This window comes from Sorex fumeus, unplaced genomic scaffold (assembly GCF_029834395.1).
Source record: "Sorex fumeus unplaced genomic scaffold, SorFum_2.1 ptg000015l, whole genome shotgun sequence".
Lineage (NCBI taxonomy): Eukaryota > Metazoa > Chordata > Mammalia > Eulipotyphla > Soricidae > Sorex > Sorex fumeus.
In genome coordinates, this window is record NW_026606072.1 from 25,909,910 (window position 1) to 25,935,613 (window position 25,704).

At 40.3% G+C, this 25,704-nt stretch overlaps 1 protein-coding gene across 1 annotated transcript in view; it reads right to left on the bottom strand.

Moving 5' to 3' along the window:
• Positions 1 to 208: 208 nt before the first annotated feature.
• Positions 209 to 25,704, bottom strand: part of NNT (nicotinamide nucleotide transhydrogenase) — a 114,727-nt gene continuing 89,231 nt past the window's right edge. The window contains exons 19-21 of the mRNA XM_056112120.1: positions 4,769 to 4,887; positions 3,012 to 3,127; positions 209 to 1,141 (exon numbers count right to left, since the gene is read on the bottom strand). Of these exons, the coding sequence (XP_055968095.1) occupies positions 992 to 1,141; positions 3,012 to 3,127; positions 4,769 to 4,887 (385 nt within the window). The 3' untranslated portion in view covers positions 209 to 991. The remainder of the gene's footprint in view (positions 1,142 to 3,011; positions 3,128 to 4,768; positions 4,888 to 25,704) is intronic.

Consider the following 25,704-nt stretch of genomic DNA (forward strand, 5'->3'; position numbering starts at 1 on the left):
AAAAAAATTAAGCCTCCAAAACTCTCAAATATCATGAATTATATAATACTTCAAAACATACATGATTTGGAGAAAAATTACTGCAAACAGTTAAGACAGATTCATTTCATCTATTTCATAGTAGCAAGTCTTCCCCCAGATGTTAGTTAGAGGCAGAACCATTTGATTTTAGCCTTTTGTCATCAGAGACAACTGCTACATCTCTATGCAAACATTATGAAGTCATTTTATTAGTCATAGTTGGCTCACATTCAAGTGCACGTAATACAGTACTACATATTATCAATTGATTAAAGCAATCTCTGATTGGAAATAGAGTTTTAAAAAATACAACAAGTACTGATTTCAAATTTCATGTTTCATTGATATTCTAATGAAAACTATAAAGCTTATCATTTATTTCCAGCATTTCTAAAAATGTATCTAGTGCTATAATGTATTAAGATAGAACTGCAAAAATATATCTTGAAATCTAGAATCTGAAGTATAATTTGAAAATCTGAAGCCAATTTGATGTTAATTCAGACTAAGAATAAACAGTAAGAAAATAGCTCAGAAGTAGATAAAAAGTTTCAAATTAGTCACATTTGTTGAAAAAAGCAATGTAATGTTTACACTGTTAGAATTTTTTAGAACCATGTATAATATAAAAAGCTAAAGACTTAATTTCTTATAACATTGCTGTGTACTGAGCAATAAACATAGTCCAAATGGATTGCATGTAAAAATGAAGTTGCTCTCCTTTCACAAAATATTTTGATTTATAACACACAAAAAATAACATAAAGACACTTAATATTTATATCCTTTAAAAAAATGAGGGATCATTGGTCTTGAAAAATCTCCCTGCATTTGTTTTGCTTTCTTTGCTCTTCCTTTTCTTCTAAGTGCTCTGCTACAGATATATGTCAGCTGTACATATTGATATTTGCTTTGCCTCCTCCCACACTGAAGAGGTGACTCTGGTAGACAACAGCCTGGCGGTTCCTATTTATTTCTGGTAGGACTCTCGCACTTTGGCCTGCAATGCATCACATGTCTTCTTGGCATCGCCTAGTAGCATGGCAGTATTGGGTTTGTAGAAGATTGGATTGTCCACTGCAGCATAGCCAACACCCAAGGACCTCTTCATGACAATGACCTAAGAACCAGAGATGAAGTGAGAGCACGTATTTAACAGACCTGACTAGGATATGTTCAGCAAATAAATATTGCCTTACCCTAACTCGGGCCAAGACAACTACTGCTACTAATTCTTTAGCACACGGAACATTTTTGAAAAGTGTGTTTACATTGTACTAACTTGAATCTATAACTATTATTTTTTTTTAAAGTGCCGCTTCAGGGCTGGAGAAATAGCACAGGAGCTAAAGTGTTTGCCTTGCACTCAAGCTGACTCAGTTTGCTCTGCAGCACTGCATATGGGTTTCTGAGCACTGTGCATGAAGCCAGGGGTGACTCCTGAGCACAAAAGCAGGAATGGGTCCTGTGCATAGCCCCAGAACACAAGCAAAAGAAAGTTCCCTTTCTATATCAAATCCTATAATATAATTCATGTCTACACATCAAAGAAAAGTCAAGTTAATCCGGTTTTAATTTCTCAATAACATGATTACAAATGAACTCCTTCTTAGTGCTTTTCTCAACAGTAACTATTGATAACACGTTCTGGTTAGAAAAACAAACACCTTTCTTAAATGTGCTAAGAGAACAAACAGTGCATAAAAGTTAAATAGATGTAATGGAGTGAGGAACTGGAATGATTCCTATTCCATTACTTTCAAGTAAAATATATCAGAAAGTTTTGAGAAAAAAGTCCAAAGAGAAATCTAGCTTATCATAAGGCAGTGCTAATGCCAGATCATATTATGCTTTCTTTTTTTTTTTTTTTGATTTTGGGTCACACCTGGCAATGCTCAGGGGTTACTCCTGGCTCTGCACTCAGGAATTACTCCTGGCAGTGATCAGGGGACCATACAGGATGCTGAGGATCGAACCCTGGTCAATTGCATGCTCTATCCACTGTATTTTCACCCCAGCCCTCATATTATGCTCTTACAAAGCAAAATGGAAGGGTACGCTTGGCTCTAATGTTGACGTGTCACTGACATTTACAGCTATGAGTATTATTTTTAGCAGTGAGTTCTGAAAGGAGTTAAAAACCTTTCTATGGTTCTCTAGGGCATAAGCCAAAAATGAGAAGAGTGAAAATTTATTCCTCCTCATGCAACAATAGCACAATGGTACACACTACAAACTCTCAAATCAGATGACTGCTGTTCGTTCCATAAAATGAACAAATGTGTGTTACAGCCATTCATCACAAATATTGCTTTAAACATATGTGTGTGCAATTTTGCACACTATGCAATACTGGGTACTAGTGATCCTCAAATCACTGCTAAGACTGTGGAGTGGATATGTGTTCACTATGCAGCAAAGAAACATTTCCACGCCTTTGGGTGCTCTGTAATCCAGCACTTCACCTCACTCACAAAGACCATGCACGAAAGAGCCTGCTTTCTGACTCCATGGTGCTGTTGGGATTTTAAATCTGTGTTCCTTTAAATACCTCCTAACTACAAATTCCCTATGAAAAATTAAACAAAAAATGTGCTCATCCTCATCTATAATGGCAATGATACTGACTCAGTGCTAGAGGGAACTTATCTGCTCCACTGGACTCACCTGGAATTCAGCCAGACTCTGTCCAAATGTTCTCCACTCTTTTTTCAGTGGTTACTGATTTTGCTAATCCATCCACGCAACCTCATCTAGTTTTACTCATAAGCAAGGCACTGGGTTTTCTGCTGACCACAGAAGAGACAGAAGCTATATATAGAGATGTGGGCTGTAAGCTACTGTTAAATGGTGGGCCTCCTCAAAGGTACCACTATTGCTCATCAAACAAAGAAAGTGTGTGTGTGTGTGTGTGTGTGTGTGTGTGTGTGTGTGTGTGTGTACTTTAAGAGCTCCGATTATTGAAATAAAACACAGGTCTAAAATATCACCTGCTTGGACTTCCAGACTTCCAGAACCGGCATGCCTGCAATAACAGAGTTGGGGTCTTCTTGAGCTGCTGAATTAACGGTATCATTTGCTCCAATAACAAGGACCAAATCAGTGTCTACATAACAAAAGAAGAAAAGAAGAAAATGTGAAACTCAGAAGGGTTATGTTTCATGTCTTTTCAAACTATAGTGGCCTCAATTTTTGTTTTGTTTTATCTCTGTTTTGGGGTCACACCCAGCTGTGTTTAAGGTTTATTCCTGGCCTTGTGCTTCAGGGTCATGTGTGGTACGAGGGACCAAATCCAGGTTGGCCACAAGCAAGTCAAGCATCTTATCCTCTGTACCATCTCTCCAGTCCCAATTACCAATTTTTTAACTCTAACAAAAGCCAGTATCTCTAGGATCTACACTAATGATAAGATCTATTCAAAGAGCTTTGGGCCAGAGAGATAGTTCAGTGGGCTAGAGTATTTGCTTTGCATATGGGAGGCCTGGGTTGGGTCCCCAGTTCCTCACAGTCTCCCAATCACTATGAGTAGACCCTGAGAACTTCCAAGTTAGACCAAAAATACTAACAATAACAACAACAAAAAATAAAGCTTTCTCAGAGAAATTCAATAATTTAGTCAATGTCACACAGCTAAAAATATAGTAAGCCCTGCATCAGAATCTGAGCATTTCAATTTGAGTCCCATCTCTTCTCCTCACTCTCCCAAAGGATCAACCAAAAGTTCATTTATTATCCCAAGATTATCTTGTCAATAGCATTATTTTATAAAATGTGCATTTTCTTTTCAACTGTTAAAATGATCACTTAAGATATAATTTCCTTCTCCTTATTTTCAGTGGGGAAGGGCAATTTGGGGCCATACGTGATAATGTCCAGGGGTTACTACCTTAAGATATAATTTTGTTTCTCAAAAAAGGAAATGGTCTAAGTCTGTACCATACTAATGCTGTTTTCATAATTCCAGGAACTGACGGGTTTCACACATCATTTAGCAACAGTGAAATGTTAAAGGGGGCTACAGAATCAAAATGACCTAAATTCTCTCGTTAAATTCTGCAACATAAACTATCTTAACACTCTGCCAAAAATGCCATGTGAATCAAGCTATACACACAACTTCATTATGTTTTTTCCTAATAAACAGCAGTTTTTAAGTTTACAATGGATACTTGCCAGAAGAAACTGGTCTAATTTCAACAAATCTGATCTTGGGCCAAGTGTTACTAACATTCAACCTATACCCGATGACTGTTATAACGTATAGCGTCTTATCTAGCGAAGCCCTCGCACTTTCAAGCAAATGGAAAACTACTTTACTGATCATGAATTACTACAAGCTCGAGCAGTGGCAGGAATCAGACACAAAAGGATCAACAGAAGCTCTTACATTAATGAGGAGCCTAGCGTTGATATGGAGAGCAAGGCCACACTTTGTGAATCTGGATTTGAATTCCAAAGCCATATCTGCTCGGAGCCCCTCTGAATACTTTCTACTATTGGACCTGCCAATATCTTCAATATCCTTCAGAGTTCCTGATAGGAAAAGAATTTAACCACACTGCTTACAAAGCACTTGCCCCCTATTCAATAACTACCTTATTTAGTTACAAAGCAATGCCTACAGTGAACGGGCTAATCTCCACCCCACAAGTAAACCTTCTGTGATCCCCTAATTCAAATCCTGAGAGTGACACTGCTTCATTCACACTGAAGATATATAAACTTCACCATCACCGTCATCACTTACCTGGGAAATCATGGTTGATCTCATCCATTTCCAACACAATATCATATGGCACGCCAGCTTCAGCCAGCAGCACATTAAGCTGACCGGGCATTCGGCCTGCAACTGGGTGAATTCCAAACCTAGAAATAAAACAAATGAACAGCTGGTCTTACTATGTGATGGGCCAAAATGCACAGAGACCCAGATATTACCTCCAAAGCTGCACACTTTGTTCTTGGCACCTCTGCTTCTCCTGGTACTATCTGATCTCTACACTCAGGAATAAAATTAGTCCAGATATATGGTCAATCTACAAACACTGACTTTAGAGATTCAGTATCTCATTATACATAAACTATGACTATAGTGAGAAAAGTAAGTGTAATTTTAGAACCTGACTCTTTCCTATATGTTTTAAGTTCAGTGAAGTTTTAACATTTACAAATAATATCACCTTTCACTTAATAAGCATTGTGTTCTCTCATAATGCCTTCTGATACATTTTGAATCTTTAAAAAACTTGTGTAAGTCAGCCTGAAATTAAATGTTTCCCATGAAAATAAAATTAACTTTATCAAAAAGGCTAACTCCACATTCAACTTTAACCTCTATGTTCAAGGAAGACCAATAGTATTTTACATTTATGAGTTAAAGGCCAACACTCCTTGTCAAAGATATGAACCCTACTCCACATGAATATGCAACATGGAAGAATGATTAAGTCAGAGCACCAGACTTTTACAAAAGACAAAGAAAACTGATGTACCAGCAATTCTTTTCCACCTCAGTCATAAGAGAACCGCTGCAGCCCTCATCTAACCCAGCCTCTTGCCTAGTATATTGATCTCTGTCTCCTCAACACTGGGCACAGTGCTTGGCACATCGGAAAGACTCTATTTTTTTAAAAAGTCAGTGAGCTCAATAAAAATCAACGCGTTTCCTTTCCATTCATAACTTTTTTTCTTTTTGGGTCACACTCGGCAATGCACAGGGGTTACTCCTGGTTCATGCACTCAGGAATTACTCCTGGCGGTCCTCAGGGGACCATATGAGATGCTGGGAATAAAACCTGGTTGCCTCATGCGAGGCAAACACCCTACCCGCTGTGCTATCGCTCCAGCCCCTCCAACTATGACTTTTAGACACTTCACAGGATAACGCATAGGATAAAAATAAATAATATGCCAGCTCCAAATTCGTGATTTTTGCTTGTTTTTATTTTGGGATGATACCTGGTGATCCTCAGGGGTTACTCCTGGCCCTGCACTTAGGAATTACTACTGGCAGTGCTGGGGAGGACTAGATGGGACACTGGAGCTTAAACCAGGTCAGCCATATGGAAGCCCTACCTGCTGTACTATTGCTCTGGCCCCAATTTGTGCACGTTTTAAACTGTCTGTTTGTCTGCATTTGATAAATTTAATAGCTTTTGATGGATGACTAGCAAAATTCTTGCCCAAGGACCGGAGCAATAGTGGGTAGGGCACTTGCCTTGTACTTGTCAGACCCGGGTTCAACCCCTGGCAACCCATATGGTCCCTTGATCCCACCAGGAGTGATCCCTGAGCACAGAGCCAGGAGTAAGTCCTGAGCACTACTGGGTATGGGCCAAAAACAAATACAAAATTCTTGTAGAAGAATCTTTCCTTGGGTAAAAGACACTGCTCTACTGTTTTTCTTTGCAGGTTTTTTCTTCTTTTTGGGTCACACCCGGCGATGCACAGGGGTTACTCCTGGCTCTGCCATATGGGATGGTGGGAATGGAACCCATGTGGGCCACGTGCAAGGCAAACACTCTACCTGTTGTGCTATCGCTCCACCCCCTCTTTGCATGTTGTTATTGAGAAATGTAATCATTACATGATTGTCTTTACTTTGTAATAAACTTGGTATTTTTGACAGAGAAAAAAAGGCAAGTGAATGAGTGAATCTGATTTTTTAAAAATGCATTTTATTTATATGGCTTGGATCCATCCAACCTCAGCTTACATAGCTTCAATGACCAGAAACTCAGACTATTTCTAAAGTTTATTCCACTAACAGACAATCCAAATAATTTTATGTAAGTAAACTACAAACTATATAGATCCAGAGACTATAAAACCAAGCTCCCAGAAGAGAACAACGCAGAGTCTCCTGTCCCCACACCTGGCTGTCCTCACCAAAGCCCCTTGGAGGGGGATGGGTTGAGTTTCCCTCTATGCCCTAGCAGCTGAAGACCTCCGGGACCCAGCCACAGCCATGCTAAGTCCACTCTCCACACGCTCGGACAAGCCTCAAGCATGAAGGAACCAGCAGAGGAACCCAGGTGTGCAGGACCCGGGGCTGAGATCTCCAAGGCTGCTAAGTTCGGGACTGGGCCTCCTCCACCCAGATCCCCCATCTTCCAGTAGCTAGACAGTTACACCCACCAACTGCCCCTGTCATGTAATCCCATCAACAGCCAAGATCCAGAGACTATAAAACCAAACTCCTGGGCATGAATGAGGCCTTATTATCTAGTTCTCGCTCTCAGAGAACCCAGCAGGCTACCGAGAGTATCCTGCCCTCATATATGCCTGACTGGGAACTCCTTTAAAGGTGATTAGAGGCTGCCCCAAAAGCCTAAATCCCTCTCGGAGAACCCAGCAAGCTACCGAGAGCATCCCATCCGCACGGCAGAGCCTGGCAAGCTACCCATGACGTAATCAATATGCCAAAAACAGTAACAATGATGGTCCTCATTCCCCTGACCCTGAAAGAGCCCCCAATATGCCATCGGGCTACACTAGCACGTGACAGGGACTAATGGAGACTTCCTAGTACCTAGTAGTCTTTGATAAAAGAGCTAAAAGCGTGAAATGGAGCGAGAAATACCTCTTCAGTAAATACCTCTTCAGGAAAACTGGTCAATCACATACAATAAGATGAAGTCATATGACTGTCTACACCATGCACAAAAGTCCATTCAAAATGGATTAAATTTTTATTTATTTTTTTTCCTTTTTGGGTCACACCTGGCGATGCACAGGGGTTACTTCTGGCTCTGTACTCAGGAATCACTCCTGGCCAGTTTTCCCAACATCATTTGCTGAAGAGGCATTTCTCACTCCATTTCACGCTTTTAGCTCTTTTGTCAAAGACTAGCAGTTGTGTACCTAAGGATCTGTCCCAAGCTATAAATGCTATTCCATTAGTCTGAGAGTCTGTCTTTATTCCACTACCACACTGTCTTTATTACTATCACTTTATTATCTATTTAAAGTTGGAAGATGAAAAAAGCCTCCCATCTTCATTTTTGTTCAAGTTAGCTGCATCCAACAAAGGTTTAATATGAAAGATATATAAAGCACTGGTAAAACTTTTCCAAAAAATCACCCCATCAAAAAGTGGTGAAAAAAAAGACAAACAGAAACTTCCTCAAAGAAAATAGATGGTCAACAGGTATATAAAAAAAGCTAGAAATTAAGCTTTCATATGACAAGTGAATATACTTCTGGGCATCTATGCCAAGGACCCAAAAACTCTATTCAGCAATAGAGTTTGTGCTGTTCTCCTTTGTTCACTGTATCACTATTCACAACAGCCCAAGGCTGAAAACATCCCAAATGTCAAAGAATAGATGACTGGGTAAAAAAAAATTATGGTATAGAACACTCTGGACAAGAACTGGGTTCTGAAAGGAAGTAAAGGGATATACATGATAACCTATATTGCAAACCATAATGCCCAAAAGGAAAAGTAGAGCAAGAGAAAGAGATAGAGAAGAAAAGTATCTGCCACTGAGACAGACTGAGGGAGGGGGCGGAGGGAGAAACTGGAATGTACACTGGTGAAAGAATGGGTGTTGAAGCATTGTAAGACTGAAACCAAATCATGAACAACTATGTAACTGTGTATTCACAGTGATTCAATAAGGAAGGGAGAAAGGAAGAAAAAGAGGGAGGGAAGAAGGAAAAAGGGAGAGAGGAAGGAAGGAAGGAAGGAAGGAAGGAAGGAAGGAAGGAAGGAAGGAAGGAAGGAAACTGTGCTGTATATATACATAGTGGAAAACAAAACTACTCAAACTATAAGATAAGATAAAATCACGCAACTTGCCACTACATGGATAAAACTGGGGAAGATCGGGGATCATACTGAGTGAAGTCAGGAGAGAAACAGATATAGAATGATCTCTCTCCTACCTAGAATATAAATAAACGTAGTAAGGGGATAACAAAAAAAGTAACTGGTCACAGAACAAAGCACACGATGGTTGAGATACTTGGAGGGAGGGGGATAAAGAAGGAAGTTGGGGTGGGGGGTGAGGGGGGAAAAGGAGACGATGGTGGAAGAAAATGAACACACTTCTGGGGGTGTGGTGTTGGCTGTTATGTACATGAAACCCTACCAGTGATGGCACTGAAGTACTGTAGAGCACAGTAACTAAAATATTTAAAAATAAAAGTTCTCAACAACAACAAAAAGGTCTAAGCGAAAACTCAATGCTATCTTCTCAGTCCCTTTATTTTACTTAGAGAAAGAAAAAAATATGTGAACCTTTCAGAGCTTCTCTGATAACTACTTAATTAAAATTGGTTGATAAAAATAAAAGTGGAGTTGCAGAAAATAATAACCATCTGTACACACTGCTCAATCAGCATTCAAGTTAAGTGGACATGGTCCTCTTACTCTCCAGCAAGCAGTTCCTTTTAAATGGCAACAGGTAGATTAGCACTGTCCTCCCATTGTTCATCGATTTGTTCGAGCAGGCACCAGTAACGTCTCCATTGTGAGACTTGTTGTTACTGTTTTTGGCATATCAAATATGCCACAGGGCATTTACCAGGTTCTGCCATGTGGGCGGAATACTCTAGGTAGCTTGCCGGGCTCTCCGACAGGGGCAGAGGAATCAAACCCAGGTCGGCCACCTGCAAGGCAAACGCCCTACCCCCTGTGCTATCACTTGGCCCAACAGATAGATTACCAGGATTAATCAAACCAATCTCAACTGAAAAGAACATAAATAAAGGAGCTGAACCTGTAGTTCAGTAACAGAGCACAGAACTGAACTGAATTCAGTCCTGACACAGAAAAAAAATTATTAGGAATTTATTGTACTGTTCTACCAAATAGTACTAGTACTGACAATATTTTAACTCAATGTTCTTCTAAATAGCAAGTGGGAAAATTAAAGCACAGAGAATGTGCTCCTTCAAAGATAAAGATCCTACCAAGTTTTTGTTTTTGGTTTTTGGACCACACCTGACAATGCTCAGGGGTTACCCTCTGGCTCTGCACTCAGGGGACCATATGAATGCTGGGGACTGAACCCAGGTCGGTGCATGCCAGGCAAACACCTTATCCACTGTACTACTGCTCAGGCCCACTATCAATTTTAAGTCCTGAGTATCCATTATAATGCTGGAATAAAATAACTTCCATAAGAATTTCTTTTTTAATTTAAGACTAGAGGATGTGCTGGGGCCAGAGCATAGTAAAGTAGGTAGGGAACTGTCTAGCACATGGTCGATCCAGGTCCAATCATTGGCACCTTATATGGGCTCCCAAGTCTGCCTGGAGTAATTTCTGAGCTCAGAGTCAGAAGCAAGCCCTGAGAACCCCTGGGTGTGTCCCCCCCAAAAAGAAGACAAACCAGAAGTGGTTCTCAGTAGAATGCCTACCCTCCATGCATGAGGCCTCAAATTCAATCCCTGACAATATCCCATAACAACACCCAGTATAATACCCAGCTCTGCCAGTATGATTCTTGGTGATACAACCAAGGGTACAAGCCTGTGCATACTGTAGCCACATATGAAAAGGATAGAAAGTAGGAGTATAAGCCCTCGCCCAACTCCACAACTGTATCAGAAAGAAGGTAAAGGTAAAGGTAAAGGCCCTCCCATTGTTCGTCGATTTGCTCGAGCGGGCCCAGTAACGTCTCCATTGGAGACTTTGTTGTTACTGTGTCTGGCATATCGAATGCTCTTGGTAGCTTGCCGGGCTCTCCGAGAGGGGCGGAGGAATCGAACTCGGGTCAGCCATGTTGGCTGTGTGCAAGGCAAATGCCCTATCGCTGGACTATCGCTCCAGCCCCATCAGAAAGAAAAGAGAGAAAATTAATATTTTTAGGTTGAAAAATGTCATTTCAATTGGAGAGATACTTAGATAGCTAATATATCAAAGTGCTTTATTAATGAGCTGATTCTTAATTAAAAGTAATGTCAATTTCTATTTCTATGGGATCCATTTCGAATTGACTAAATTTAATTCAGGAAGCTGCAGCTTAAAAGGGGTAATAAAATTAGGGCTTACCTTCATAAATTTCAAGAGAAATATAAAACACTTGATATTTAGAAAAATAACATCCTCAAAGTGAAAATGAGATCAATTGCCTAGGGAAAAGATCCCAAAAATAATTTCCAAACAACCAAATAAAATAGTAGTTGGCCAAATACTCATTTTTATTTTCAAAAAAGAAATAAAATTATCTTCAAAATGAAGAAAAATTGGAATTAATTTTAAAACCTCTTAAAATATATAACAAATTCTCTAATTAGGTAAAATTCTTGACTTCTTTACTGGGGATCAGGGCTTATTAATCTGAGTTCATTGACCATAAGTTCAACATAAAAGGATTCAAAAGTACATCACACGCAAATAAAAAAATATATAGCTGTTGGCATTAGACAAAATCATCTCAGTTCCTTTATGGCAGCTGAGGGAGTCCTTCGTTTATTAGATGTAGGAAGGAGAGACTGCAAGCAACAGTCTTCACCAAAGTAAGAGAAAAAACAATGTAGATGAAATACAGGATTTCCAGAACACTGTCTGCTCTGTTTCAACCTTTCAGTACAAATTGCCACGAATTATTTCTTTGTGCTCTTTGGGGTTGTTAACACTGGTCCCTTAATCTCCAAAGGGAGCGTCTCCTTGTACCCCAAATAAGAAATCCAAATTGGTTTCCCTGAGCTCAAATGATGTGTTGGCTGGGCTCATTTCCTTTAGAGGTTCCAGGGAACTTTGCCTTTTCCAGCATCTGGAGGCTACGCCCATTCAGGAACTTGTGCCTGCATCCCTCCGACCACAATTTTTGTTACCACCTTTCCTTCTCTAACTGTCCCTTCTTCATCTCTTTTATAAACCCAACTGGGCCACTGGAGCAGTCAAGGATCTTAAAATCTTCACCTTAAGTCTACAAAGTTCCTTTTGCAATGTCAGGTAATATATTCACAGGTTTTGAGGCCCAGGCAGTGGACGTCTTAGGGAGCTATTACGCAGCCTACCACAAATTTCCTTTCCAATTAAAATCTATTCTTCAGCCTACCACAGATTTCCTTTCCAATTATAATATACCATGGGGTAAGAGGCCACCTCCTCCTCCTCCTCCTCCTCCTCCTCCTCCTCCTCATGCAGTTAGATGCCTCTTCCACGTACTCCTCCTCCTCTGTGCAAGTCAAACCCAGCTCTCCTGCATGTGAAATAAGTTTCTACTGCTGAGATAGCTCCAAGGGCTTCTATTCCAACTAAATAAACTAATAATAACCTACCCGCTGTACTATCGCTCAGGCCCATAACAATGGACACTTTTGGATTTCAACTGTGTAACCTTCCTTGATTCCAGTATTTTTTGGTTTAATTTATTTGTTTTTAATACTGTCTTTGATTACTTTTAATTAATCCATCTGGCTATCATCTTTATGCTTTAACTGAGGTTTCTTGGACCAATTTGGAAATCAAAGGCCTCCAAATTTATTAGTTACTATTGTGATATTTGATTAACTGCAGACTGTATAAAGACAATGTTTCTATTGAGCTAGTTCTAAAGGGTAAACAATCGCGAAGTTAACCAACATGTTATGATGAATATCCCAAAGGACAGATCACTTTATATCTGTTTGCATAATAATTTATTATATTAAACTTCAGGACTCTATGGTTGGAGAAAAAACACATGGAAGGCTATTATAAGAAGATTCCAATGTTTTGAGAGGTGTAACAGAACACACTAAGCTTGTAGAAATATACATGTGCATGCTGATGATTCAGTGTGAATGTATAATAATTCTGGCCCATATAACTGGCGAGTCTCCAAAGTATGTTTTATAGTTAATTATATCAGACATTGGTTGGCCACGACCAGCAATTTCTAGGGACGGATAGCCAAAGTTCCTCAATGTTCCATCATCGCATGAAGAATATCCAAAATTTCAAGATGCAAAGCCTACTAGCCTTTCAGTGTTTTGTCTTTGAACCACAAAAATTACCTTTCTTTTGCACATGCCCTCCCTGACCATAAGAAGGAAGGAGGGAACTAGTGGAACAAAACCATAGGCAGCTTTTCCTTGTTTCCCGAACTCTTTATGTGCCTCCTCTTTCTGGGGCTTAGCACCCTCAGAACTGGCTCATGGGACTGATCTACAAACTGGAGACAAGGTGAGTAAGAGCCACATCTTACTGATCAGTGTCCACGGGGGTCCTCTACTAGAGGAATTCAATTTAAGGGGGTAGGGTGGCAGAGCAAGAAGGACAGGTGCTTTTAAAAAATAGATATGTCCAATAAGATACAATGCTTCAATCATTCTATGACTCATTTCTAAACAATAATGGTGCATCTTTTGTCCAATTCATGCCCAATTCAATCAGCTAATCAGTGACTGAATAAATAGCAGTACTCCTACAAAAAAAAAAAAGATGTGACAGGAGAGAAAGAGTGTCAAAGAGAGAACATGGTCTTCTCCAGAGTGGAAAAAAGCAAGCAAAGAAACAGAGACAAGCGAGATACATGTTCATGGGAGAGGATCATCTTGAAAATCAAGCCTGGACCATTATCTATGAGCCTCCTTTCCTCATGTATTCAGTGGAGCTGGTGACAAAACTTCTTCAAATGATTATTGGGAGATTTAAACAAGAAGGTCCAAGTAAAGAACTTTACACAAAGCATTTTAGACCAATGCCTAGCACATATAAGCCTTCAGTGAATGCTATTTTGTAATAAACATTTTTGCTAAAATACAGTTTTATGATATAAATATTCATCTATATCTTACAATAAATGCATTAGTGATTTCTGTAAAAAGAAATGCTTAGGTTGAAGCAATAGTACAGTGAGTAGGGCACTTGTCTATCTGACCAGATTCCATCCCCAGAACCCCAGATGGTCCCCCAGCACTGCCAGGAGTGATCTTTGAGTGCAGAGCCAGGAGTAAGCCCTGAGGACAGCCTTTGTATGCCAAAATTTTAAAAAAAATAATAATAAAGAAAAAGATGTTCATTTTTATAGTAAATATCAGCTTTAGTAATTGTAGAAGTTAGTTATTGTGAACATTGGGCTCATTGGTAAGTCATTATAATAATATTCAAATACACAATTATTCTCATAGAGTCAAATTCAAAAGGCCACATTTAACTTTTCCAAATACTTTTAGGCAAAAGGAACTATTTCCTCTACTGACAACAGATGTCATCATTAAGTCAGAGTAATCTTTTCAGTATCTTGAGGCAACACAGATTCCAATATTTTTGGTTACTTTCCTCTCTCATATATGGAAAGGAGAGTGTTTCATGGAACATTATATAATAAGGCACCAGCCACCAATTAAAAATTCAACCGCAGGGTGGAGGGGGTCAGGGAAACGAATGAGTGGGATAACTGCGAGAAGCAGACACTGGTAGAGGAGTTGGGTTAGAACGCTGCATGCATCAAACCCTGCATAAACAGTATTGCAGACACGATGCCTAAAGTAAAAATGAATTTTATAAAAAGCTAATAAGACAAAAATGAAATGGTCCCTAGCTGAAAGTAAATGTTCAGTAAATTTTGGTTGTAACAAAAGAGGTAGGGAGGGGACAAGGGAAGGCCAGGCGCAATATTTTAAAAATTTTTTTGGTTTTGGGGCCACACCTGGCAATGCTCAGGGGTTACTCCTGGCTCTACACTCAGGAATCACTTCTGGGAGGCAGAGCTGAAGCACAGCGGGGAGGGCGTTTGCCTTGCCCATGAGCAACCTGGGTTCGATCCCCAGGATCCCATATGGTCTCCCGAGCACCAACAGGAGTAATAACTGGGTGTGACCCAGAAAGCAAGGGGTAAAAAAAGAGTCACTCCTGATGAAGCTTGGGAGACCATATGGAATGCCAGAGATCGAACACAGGTTCGCTTCATACATGGCAAGCACCTTCCCTCTGTGCTATCTCTCCAGCCGCACAATTTCTTTTTTAAATAGATTAATTGACTGAAATGGAATAAACTAATCTTTTAATACATTAGAAAGGATAAGTACAAGAATATGCAAAAATACTCATGTATGCCCTGTGAACTGAGTAAAATTTATTCAAGGAACAATTCAAAAACACCCTACTTTCTTTTTTTTTTTTAATTAGTGAAACACCATCGGATACAGTTGTAGACTTACAAGTTTTTGTGCTTGGGTTTCAGTTATACACTGATCGAGTACCCATCCCACCACCAGTGCCCATTCTCCATCCCTACCAATCCCAGCCTCCCAGCCTCCCATCTCCCATCCCACCCTACCTCTGTGGCAGGGCACTCCCCTTTGTTCTCTCCTTTTGGGTGCTGTGGTTTGCAGAAGAGGCATTGGATGGCAATCACATTCGGTCTAGAGTCTACTTTCAGCATGCATCTCCCATCCTGAGCGGATCTTCCCAGCACCCTTTATTTAGTGCTCCCTTCTCCATCTGAGCTGCCTTTACCCCTAGAGTGTGTGGCTGGCCTCGAAGCCATGGAGTGAACCTCCTGGTATTTATCACAGGCTCTCGGGTGTTAATCTCTTATTTTGTTACTTTATGTTACCCAAATGAATTCAATCTTTCTATGTCTATCCCTCTCTTTCTGGCTCATTTCGCTTAGCATGATGCTTTCCATATTGTACCACTTGTATGTAAATTTCATGACTTCATCTTTTCTAACAGCTACATAGTACTCCATTGTGTAGATGTACCAAAGTTTCTTTAACCAGTCATATGTTCTCGGACACTCAGGTTTTTTCCATATTCTAGCTAAAAACACCCACTTTAAAGCCTCTAAAACTTGCTATAGATCCCAATCTTATACTTTTTTCCAACCTCATAGAGGAAATCTCAGACCCAAAGGAATATTAATTCAAAAACAGAAGTATCATGAATTTCCAGGATCAGGGCTCATTGTATGTCCCAAGCAAAATGCATGATAAAAGTGGGCCCTGGACATAAAGACTATTCAAGAAAATTAAGCAGTGACCAGAGTGATAGTACAGAGAGTTACGGTGTTTGCCTTGCACGTAACTGACTCAGGTTTGATTCCTAGCACCCCACATAGTTCCCCAAGCCCCACCAGGAATGATCCCTGAGAGCAGAGTCAAGAGTACAAAAGCTTAAAAAAGCAATAATAATAATAATAATAAAAAGATCATTTGCCACAGGGGTCCATCACAATTTTTCCTCCTTGTTTTATTAAAATGTCCAAATTTAGTTCCGTTAAAAAGCCATGAAGAAGAGGCCATCCAATAGTACAAACAGAAAATGGTATGTGTAACTGAGCACTGCCCTACATATTGAGTGTTTTCTCCATTTGTAATGTCTTGGAATTATAAATAGTGAAAATGAGCTCTAATTTTTTTTCAAGTATTTCACCATCTTTAATGATTTTGTTACATGTTTCAGGAGTCATGAAGCAAAATCTATTTTCATGATGAAGACATTCAGATGGTTAATTTCCTTCTTCATCACGGTTATTTCTAAAAGCAAACTGGATACAGGTTGAATACACTGACAGCACTTTGGAATTCTGCCCTCCTAATACACATCACCCCACAATTTTTCTAAATATGTTATTCTAAGCTTCTAGAATTAAGAAAAAACTATAGCACAGCAAAGTACAGGAGGCTTTATTGAATAGAAGTCCATTTATTCCTCCTGTTTCTTTCAAAAGCAGATAATAGATAAATAAAGACAAAATACATCCAAGATCATTCAAACTGCTTGCTAAAGCAGGATTCCTTTTATTAAATACTTGCACAGTGCCTTATAGAAAAACAAAGTGGGAGTTCCCCACTAAAGCCCCTGGTTGGGGTCCAGGAATAACTCTTTGGTAAAATACCTGCCTAGTGTACCTGAGGCCAAGAGCCCCATCCCTGGCACTGTCCAACTGGCTAGATTCAATTCCTGTGGCACTGCCACCGGGATTTCCTGTGCACAACAAATTATGCCATCATCAGCCACCACAATCCAGCTATGTAAGCCCCGAGGAGCACCACAACCAAGTGAGCACCCAACCAAGTGTGTACACACAGCAACCAAGTATTCCCAGTCTTAGACACACTTGGATGTGCTGTGCTGAAGATCACATAGTTTGCTACGACAGTGGAGGATTCTAACAGCAAGTCCACAACTACAGCATGTAACTTCCTCAGAAGTACCACAACCAATTCTGTGCTATCCCAGTCACTGCAGCAACAATGAAGGGATGGAAGGGGACAATAAAAAACTTCAGTTTAGAAAAAGAGGTAATTAAAATATTTTTAAAAAGAGTCCCTGCAATGTCGGTCACCTTCAGGCCTTTGTCTTCTACATTTGCAATGAAAACTGCTCTACTAAGAATGATGCATAAAAATAACTAAAGGCTTTGTTATTATATTCAATTCTTTATTTGACTTCATTTCTCCTGTGGGCTGGAGTGATAGCACAGTGGATAGGGCGTTTGCCTTGCACGCGGCTGACCAGGGTTCAATTTCTCCGTCCCTCTCAGAGAGCCCGGCAAGCTACCGAGAGTATCTTGCCCACATGGCAGAGCCTGGCAAGCTACCCATGACGTATTCAATATGCCAAAAACAGTAACAAGAAGTCTCAAAATTTGTTGTGAGACATTCCTGTGCCCGCTTGAACAAATCGATGATCAACGCAAGGACAGTGCTACAGTACTACATTTCTCCTATAAAAAAAAAAGATGACAGGAAACAAAAATGGCTAGTTTCTCATATCCCCTTCAGCAGAGGAAGGCTGGGCCACATCCAGCTGTACTCAGAGCTTACTTCAGATTCTGTGCTCAGAGGACCAGATGCAGTGGAAGGGATCTAACCAATGTCAGCCACATGCAAGGCAAGCAACTTACTATCTATACTACCTCTCTGGACCCAAGATTTTTCACAGTCTAATCAAAGCTTCTGAATTTTATAAAACTTCTGAGAGTAATTGATTACTTATTGAAAACACCAGAAAAACTGTTTTAGAATAAAAAAATTAATAAATGGTGCTTCAGATAAAACCTGGTAAAACACTTAGTAGCTGGTGCTGGAGAAACAGTACAGTGGGAAGGATGCCTGTCTTGCACGTGGCCTATCTAGGTTGGATCCCCTACATCCCACATCATCCCTGAGCCCACTCCTGGTGTAAGGCAGGAGTAAGCCCAGAGCACTACTGGGTGTGGCCCCCAAAACAAAACAAACCAAAAAAAGCCACTTAGAAGACAGGGTAGAAATAATAGAAAAAATGCTTGCTGATGGAAAGGATAGAACCAGTTGGGTAAGGCTACTCTCAATTTAAAGAGAAACATGGTAAGGAAGTGGAAGAAAAGATCCCTAACCAGGAAGTTGCTGTCCACAGGAAACTGATTAATGAGAAAGACTGTGGACTCGACTTTCTGGCAAAAGGGTAGACACCCAGTTTTCTAAAATTGTGAAAGCCCTTCTTAAGAAGCAGCAGTTCAGACAAACTCACTCATACAATTCCAAATGGGAAAAAAATGTTCATTTAATTTCCTAGAACTTTCCAACAGCCAGAATTAGAGAACATTATGTACCGTTTTCCTTTCTTCTTTTGAAGGCAAATAAGGGCTGAACTACTACTCTGATCTAAAAATCTGGTATTATTCCGTGGCCTTCACTCTCTTCTTCCGGAAAAAAAAAAGAATGTTTAAAGAGTTACGAAACTTTTTCAGGGACACAATTGAATGGAGAAATTAGAACCTGTTCCCTGAGTGTTAGTGAGGAACTGTGTGATGAAGGTTATGGTCAGGATTTGTCATCTGCACATGTAGCCTGTGGTCCTGAGGCCAACAAAAGAGAGAAGTTATATAAAGAGCATTGGGCCAATAGTCTAGAGCAAACTTGAACATGGTCCTCTACAGAACCATGGCACAGCACATTGTCATTCCAAGGAAACAATTATATGTTGTGTCCAAATTTGACTTTTCTATCACTAAGCCAAATTCCAACTAGTGAGCCCAGAATAGAGACTACAGAACAACTGACATGGTTTTTAGTTCAAAATAGCCAACAAGACTATGAAGATTGATATCGGAGAAAAAAATTCTAAAATGTTGTTCACCACTAATGTTTTAAGAATATTATGTTCTGGCACACTGCAGAGGTTTAAGGGAAATTATACGTAATTTCATCTCTCTGTCTGAATAGCTCTAATGATGTGTTTGAATGGCTTTGGAATGCAATGGCAAGTGAGCAGCATAGCGTGGAAATTATAAGCAGGTACTGAAGAATGTGGACATAAATGAGGGTTTTATTTATTTATAGTCTGCTCTGTTTACATGAACCTCATTGAAGAAAATGAGCTAAAGGAAATTTATTATGACTAATACTGGAACTCGAAGCCAAAATCACCCCGTTCATTGGAGGCATTAGTTTCATCAATAGTGAGTCTCCCCTGAGAACACTGGAATGCCTGTGACAAGTTTCCAAGGAATGAGTCCTAGCATGGCATGGATGGAAGAGGCTTCACACAGCACAAATCACAGACTTTTGACAAGGTTCATCTGTTCTTTCCACCACATCAATGTGTTGTGGCCTATAAAACAAAGCAGTCAGCCTGGTCGGGTCCGGTGTCTAGAGAGGGAAATGACCACTTTTTTGCAGCACCACCTCTGATTTGAGACATTACTGGCAGTTCAATGCAATAGGTTGAACACAGATGTGAATAAATGCGCCAAATCCCTGGTTTACTCTTCTTCCACTAAAAGTTTGACTGACTTGATCAACTCTGTAAATATTTCCCATCACACACACCCTCTTGGCACTATTTTTTCAAGAACACAGGGCACAAAGTGCAAAAAAACACATCATTCTTTAGTACTGGTTAATTCATCACCAAATAGCTGGAGTTGCAAGTCTAAAACTCCAATACCGAGGGCTGGAGCAATAGCACAGTGGGTAGAGCGTTTGCCTTGCATGCAACCAACCTGGGTTCAATTCCCAGCATCCCATATGGTCCCCTGAGCACTGCCAGGAATAATTCCTGAGTGCAGAGCCAGGAGTAAGCCCTGTGCATCGCCAGGTGTGACCCAAAAAGAAAAAAAAAACTCCAATACAAAAATCTATGCTGCACTTGTTCATTGTTTCAATGAGCATCTGAACTGGAGAGTTAATGGGGCTCTAAATTATCTCCAATTCAGAATATCCTGAAAACTAGCTGCTAACCTTGCAGTGAATATAAATTTCCAAGGTTCAGAAATGCTGATCAATTCTATTTATTGATATATTTGTTCTCAGAACCTAGAACAGTGCCTGGCACTGTTGGTTCAGGCAGAACAATAGTCATTGATATAAAAAGTCATGTTTAAAGAGAAAGCATTACAAATCTAACATGAAACTCTAAATAATGTCTTGTTCTGCATTTAAATACTACATCATGGGGATGGGGGGGGTTACTCCTGGCTCTGCACTCAGAAATTACTCCTGGTGGTGCTCAGGGAACCATATGAGATGCTGAGGATCAAAGCTAGGCTGGCCTCATGCAAGGCAAGCACCCTACCCACTATTCTATTTCTCCAGCCACTACATCAGATCTCTTATTTAATTTAACTTCATTTATCTTCAAAAGTCTATACCTTTATAAATTTCCATGCCCTGGTTTTTCTGCACAAGAAGTCCAAGAAATTTGAACTCTTTATTTGAACTGCACGTAATCTACTAGAACAGTAAAATCCACTTAGACCAGCAAAATATTTCACATATCTTCAAGAAATGGATTTCTTAGCAAAAATAGCACATATTTACCAAAAACTGTGTACACAAGACTAAAAAATGTTGTTCAACTATAAAATACCACAGGCAGCTAGATATTTTAGAAAGAATGAAAAAACTAACACTAATTTTCTTGAAGCATGTAAAAACTACGTTACAAGGAGCATAAAAAGTTTAAGTGTTGTTGGGGTTGGAGAGAGAATACAGCAGGTAGGGGGCTTGTTCTGTATGCAGCAGACCTGGAGTGAATCCATGGCATTCCATAGGTTCCCTGTGCACCACCAGAAGTAATTTCTGTGTGGAGAGCCAGGAATAACCCCTGAGCATTGTCAGGTGTGGCCCAAACACCGAAAGAAAAAAAAAAGTTTAAGGATTTCAGGTAGGGTACTTGCCTTGCACATGGTTGACCCATTTTTGATACTTGGCACTGCTTATGGTCCCCTGATCACCACCAGTGATCCCTACACAGAGAGCCAGGAGTAAGTCTTGAGCACCACCAACTGTGGCCCCAAAGTAATTTAAAAAAAATTAAGGACCTAGGCCAAAGAGATATTATTGACAATTCAATCATCAGTACTGTGTCGACAGCCATTCCCAAGCAACACCAAAGGGTGTGATCCTGGGATCCAGTACTGCTGCAGTGACCTGGTGGTCCTTTGCAGCATCCTCAGGCCCTTACTCTGAACCACCAGCCTAGGGGACAGAGGACCACTGGAAGTCAGCCACAGGGTCCCTGAACACTGATTGGGAATGCCAAAAACCCAAAAAGGTTCAAGGGTCAGGAAACTAGCTCATGTGGTAGAGTACATGCCCAACACACGCAAGTTCCTGAGTTCAATCCCCAGTATCACAGGACCAGTCTCAGCTACAGCCCTAGAACACCACATGCCCAAGTTCTGCCAGAAGTGGTCCCAGGCCTCCAATGCCAGATATGGCCCCTATTTAAAAAAAAAGAAGAAGAAGAAGAAGAAAATGTTTTACAATGTTCCCTGAAAAGATAATAACCTCTTCAGTACATTCCTATACTGCGTACTTTTTGGGTTTTTTGCACCTTACCCCCTATACTATCTTTCTACTCCCCATATAATTTCTACTCTAGTCATCTTAGAATATTGTCACAGTAGGTGGAATTCATCTACTGATGCATTTGCCTAAATATTTAGAGAGCTTTTTAAAACTATACATTTTTTAGAGAAGAACCAGGCTTTATATACTGGCACTGTCATAATCTAGAAAATAATCTTTTCTAAATTAATCACTCATTAATAAAAAAAAGAAATAGTTGTGGAACTGGAGAGACAGTACAGAAGGCAGAATGTTTGCCTTGCACAAGGCCAGCTCAGGTTTGATCTCTAGGACCCTATATCGCTCGCTAATCCCCACTAGGAGTAAATTCTGAGCACAGAGCTATGAATAAGTCATGAGCACCACCAGATGGGTCCAAAACCAAAACAAAAGAAATTTCCAATAAAAAAGATAAAGTTGAATATTAACATGAAAGCACTACACAACATTACTCCTTCAAAAAAAGACTTGAATATGACTTCATAAATTCAAAACTTTCTGTGACAATCTAAGTAATGATACTTTCTACAAAGAAATCAAGCAGAGATTCATTTCAAAAGGAAAACAAAATGGACCTCTTTCTAAGAATTATTCACTGGAAACACCACCTCGGCTTTATATTTCAAAAAAAAGGCTACAACATACAATCAAAGGGCAAAAACATACACCCAAAGAGTTGGCATTCTTCTAAGATTGTTGTAGTAAAATCATTTTAGAGATGGAGCAAAAGTGAGGAGAGTGACAGAGGGGCCCTCGGTGACAGGAATGCAAAGACAACCAGGCCATGAGAGAAGGCCAGGTCAGTGGATGCTCCGGGCTTTCAGAAATAAGTTCTGGTCATGTCATGTCATGTGCTGTGTTATATAATCTCAGCATTCTGGGAGCATGTTATGACTATGGCCAAAGTAAAGAAAAACAGGAGTGTCTCTGAATCAATCAGGGGCCATGAAGCCAGACAGACGGCATGACGGATGCAATTTTTCTTGGCACCACTTGGTCATAACTAATTGATGACAATCGTATGTCCACACTGGCACATTTCCACAGGGGATGTGTGCAAATATGTCGCCACATCTGGATGCTGGGCATGCCGGGATCCTGAGGCACAAAGATCGACTAAAACCAGAGGTCCAGCAGCTGTGCTCAATGAACACCGTGGGAGCTCCGGAGTGATGAAAGGCCTAAATTACTGAAAACTGTAAATACAGATTTATTTCATTACAATACGAGGTAACCACTATAGCCATCTCTTGTTCAGACATTTGTCTCTTTAAAAAAGCCAGCATCTAAATATGCACATTATCACTAACCACACCAACAATATCTGTACTTCTATAAAAATATGATATGCATAAAGCAAAATTCTTTTGCTGATTACCTATTTAAATAATTTTTAAAATATCACACAGAAGCTAGAAAGGCAAAATATGAACATCTCCTGTCATCAGGTTTGCAACATGATACTAACATTTTCTCTCGCATTTAACTCATATGTGAGCTTTGCAGGACATGTTCCAATGCCCAGGGTGAAAGCTCAACATACTATAGATTAGAGCTGTCAGATATGGGGCTGGAGAGGTAGTACAGGCGTCAGCATGCCACTTGTAGTCCCCAGGACCACAACAGAAATGACCCGAGCCCAGAACCAGGAGTGTATCAAAAGTACCACGTGTATAGCCCAAGTGCCATCCCACCCCCCAAAAAGCCCTATTGTACAATAATATAAAACTTCATCTTTTACATGAAACAGCAATATGAACGGCTAACTTTTTTAAAAACTGTACTTATTTTGGAGGTTGGGGCCATACCTATCAGTACTCAGGGGTTATTCCTGGCTCTATATGCAGGAATTACTTCTGGCAGTTCTTGGAGGAACATGTAGGATGCCAGAGATGGAACCAGGTGAGTCACATGCAAGGCAAATGCTTACCCCTGTACTATCGCTCCAGCTCCCTGAATGGTTTTCTAAGCTCACAAATAAATCAGAATTTCATTCTGATCCTACATAACAATCATTAATAATTTTATTAATATTTAAAATGAACAAATTTCAAGTACATGAAATGAAGAGCTTTTTCATGAGAAGTTCTAGTCACAAAATTACCTCAAGAAGAGTTAACTGGAACTGAAAAACCTACTCATATCTGCTTAAATGTCTCCCATAAATCTTTTTTATTTATTTATTTATTGTTTTGGGGGGTCACACCTGGCGATGCATAGGGGTTACTCTTGGCTCATGCACTCAGGAATTACTCCTGGCGTTGCCCGGGGGAACATATGGGATGGTGGAAATTGGACCTGGGTCTGCTGCGTGCAAGGCAAATGCCCTACCTGCTGTGCTATTGCTCCAGCCCCAAAATTTGCCCTCCCATAAATCTTAAATCATTACTCTCACCTGGTGATGTAAGAAAGAAATTATACTAAGATGACGGTTTATATGATGTCCTCATAACAGCACCGTAGCACTGTCCTCCTGTTGCTCATCGATTTGCTCGAGCAGGCACCAGTAACGTCTCCATTGTGAGACTTGTTGTTACTGTGTTTGGCATATCGAATACACCACAGGGAGCTTGTCAGGCTCTGCCATGCGGGCAGGATACTCTCAGTAGCTTGCCAGGATCTCCAAGAGGGATGGAGGAATCGAACCTGGGTGGGCCATGTGCAAGGCAAATGCCCTACCGCTGTTCTATCACTCCAGCCCCTGCTATTGCTCCAGCCCCAATGTTCTCATAATATAAAATTAAAATTTTAATCAGGTCAGAACCAGAAATTCGTTGTTTTTATCCTTTTCTTTTCAGATCACTTTCTTCTACCCCTCCCTCTTTTTCTCCCACTCAACCTATCTTCCTTTAAGCTCCCGAATAGTCTAAAGGTGCTCCTCAACTTTGTATCTAGCTTTCCAGCACTGCACTGATTTTCCAAGATGTGTGGTTAACCTAGGTTGATCTCTGGGTAACTGGAGAAGCATTTCAAAGTAATCGTTCCCTTTCCTAAGGAGAGCTGAGGCGTGAAAACCATTTCTCTCTGATTTATGATTGCCACTCATCTCCTAAACATTTACGTGGTGATAGAAGGCGTTACTAATACATTGGACTTTTCCACATGTGGACTGAATAAAGAAAAACAATTTATCTTTTATTTTAGAAAAATCAGGAAAAGGTTCTTTTAACACATCTTTTCCACGTGTACGTCTGCAAACGCTCTACATGGCAAGGCTCTAACCAAAGGGGCAGCACAGTTTAATACTTTGTTTGAAAACAGGAGTGAAAGAAAACTTCTTATGTGAAAATTAAAATATAAAGCCAGGGCCAGAAGACAGCACATGTGTGAGGGGTGCATGCTTTGACTACACAGGACTCCAGATCAATTCCTGGCGATGCTCCGCACCAGCACCATTGGATACAGGCCCATAGGCCCCATGAGCACCACCGGTTTTACCCTGGTGAACCCTAGAACTGCAGGGCCCAAGCAACACCTCATTGTCTGGCTGTTACACACTGAACAGTCAGCCAGTTGGCCCAGCACCCCCAGAAGTGGCCCCTGGACCCTCGGCCATTTCTTGGGAGACCAAGAAAAATAAAAATAAAATTAAGTTAAACTCGGTGATTTTTCCCATTATCTATCTTCAATTCACTTAAGAAACTATCTACATCACAGTAATGCTGCAGCTACCACCACAAAAAAGTTACTGCAATTCTATATTTGGAGGGGGAAAAAAAGAACTATAGAGTGCAGGAAGGTAGAATGTAGAAAAGAAGCCTGAGGAAAAGGGAGGAGGTCAAAAGGAGACAAGAAAATGCAACAAATCTCATTCCTGACATAAAACATTTTAGATAATCCTCTAATTTCAGCTTCCACGTCTCTTACCACCAGTAACTGCTGAAACATCCAACCAAAAATCAGGAATTTGCAGCTGGTCTGGCACAGATACTCAAACCAGTTTAAGGCATACGATTAGGC